Source organism: Pygoscelis adeliae, unplaced genomic scaffold, assembly GCF_000699105.1.
Source record: "Pygoscelis adeliae isolate BGI_AS28 unplaced genomic scaffold, ASM69910v1 Scaffold248, whole genome shotgun sequence".
Classification (NCBI taxonomy): domain Eukaryota; kingdom Metazoa; phylum Chordata; class Aves; order Sphenisciformes; family Spheniscidae; genus Pygoscelis; species Pygoscelis adeliae.
Window position 1 is genome coordinate 2,010,203 of NW_008825302.1, and position 1,903 is coordinate 2,012,105.

Consider the following 1,903-nt stretch of genomic DNA (forward strand, 5'->3'; position numbering starts at 1 on the left):
CCCTATAATTAAACAAACCTACCTTTGCTTCTTCTTGTTCAAAACTACTGTTGAATATCTGAGTCACACTTTCAAACGACACTGTGAGGGGGAGCATGAAATTCTCAAACTCATCCTCGTCTTCACCTACAGGAAAAGAAACCAAAACAAAACAGCAAAAGCATCACATCATACTCACGCTGTTGTTTGGAAGGGTCAGTCTCTTAGGCCTTTATAGAAAAATCTCACTGACATCATGGGAACTTTCATATGACCTATGAAAAACCTGAGGTTTGACGTATTTTTACTGAGCTATAAACAAGGAAGACAAATTGTTGATCACAAACAACTTGTATCTGAGACTGGCATGTCTCTGCATTTCACATCTTTCTCTTTTTCATATTTCTGTTTTCTCTGTTCATCTGAGAGCATTTGTTTAGTACCCTGGAAGAATATTCACACAAGAAAGTCAAGACTCAACAGTTAGAAAATGTTAAATTTAAAACTGCAACAATAAATTAGATCCTTTCACATGTGTACTTTGTAGTATGATGTTTAAATCACAACCTTTTTGATAGTATGCTGTTTTCTCTACCTCCTACCTATTTAGCATACAGAATGAAGCTGTCATGGAAGTAAATCTGGACTGTGTTGGGGTTATTAGTGTGACACTACTGCCTCATTTGTTTCAGAAGGTGTGAATTTAGAGTAAAAGAAACAACATGTTGTGGGTAGGGAAAAAAGAGATTGTCTTGGTTAGGCAGTTGAAACAATGTGGAAGTCTGGATTGTTTTTGTTTTGTCATGACACTGAACAATAACTATAAACAACAACTTTTTAGAAATGGCAATTTGCATGAGGATTGGTACTCATGCTACTTATCTTTAGGCCCTTAAAGAGGGTAGCTTGCCTCTCGCATGCAGATTCCCCTTGAGAGTAATTCACAGTAGGAATTTAATTTATATTCTTTAAAGAGTTCTTTGCTATAGGGCTTCTCGCTCTTCATTGGCAAAGTCTGGCAAACTAAGTTGCAACTGAAGTTAGGAGGAGTCTTTTGTGTGTCAAATTGGTTGTGCAAAGTTAGTGTAAGCTTTGCAGTTTAGTTTCTACACTTCATACACCCATCTCTAAAACGGGCCTAATTCCAGCCTCTTATCTCTAGGGACACTGCAAAGACCAAATCACTCACCCTAGTACAACAGTAAGAATGACAGAAAAGGCCAAGAAGAAAAAAGGACAGGAAGAAAAAATGGTCACAACAGAAAGCAAAGCATGGACTAACACATAAATCCAGATGACAACACAGAAAAAAACCCCCAAATACTCAGTAGCTTCTCACTAAGCCAGGATGACACATCTTCTGAGCTGAAAGAGGCAAATATCCTCCAAGAGAAATAATTGTGATCCTGCAATTAAAACTGCCTCATAACAATGTAAATATTTACAATGGAGAGGAGAGAGAAGGAAAGTTGCGGAGGCAATCCCAATTACGGTATTTCCTCAGTTCTGAATACTTTGCTTTGTGACCTGAACTGCTTCCCTTTAATACAGGGCTTTTGTGCCCAGTTTTCCAGATTTTTTTTTTAAAAGCAAAGGAAATACTTTCAATAACTTACTGCTACTGCACTGGTCAGTCACAGTTACGGAGCCTTCAAATGGCAATCTATGCTCAAGAACTCTCTTAAACTAGCAAAGTAACTGACCAAATCTGTGACTTGCATCCTGCACCTGCAGCAGAACCGAAGAAGGTGAGACGCTTTGTGCTAGATTTCAAAGCTACTGCTGGCGGCAATAAGATCTGGGGGACTTTGGGAAAATCCAGTCCTGTCCATCTTTGCCTGTCTCCTCTGTCATCTTCTCTCTGCTCCTTTCAACCAGCGTCAGTCTTTTTATTTGTAATTTCTGGACCCTTGTGTCCTCTTCC

General features: G+C 39.0%; 1 protein-coding gene across 1 annotated transcript in view; it reads right to left on the reverse strand.

Moving 5' to 3' along the window:
* The window catches only part of RANBP17 (RAN binding protein 17), a 167,854-nt gene that overhangs the window by 59,057 nt on the left and 106,894 nt on the right, over positions 1 to 1,903 (reverse strand). The window contains exon 20 of the mRNA XM_009330034.1: positions 23 to 126. Coding sequence (XP_009328309.1) covers positions 23 to 126 — 104 coding nt within the window. The remainder of the gene's footprint in view (positions 1 to 22; positions 127 to 1,903) is intronic.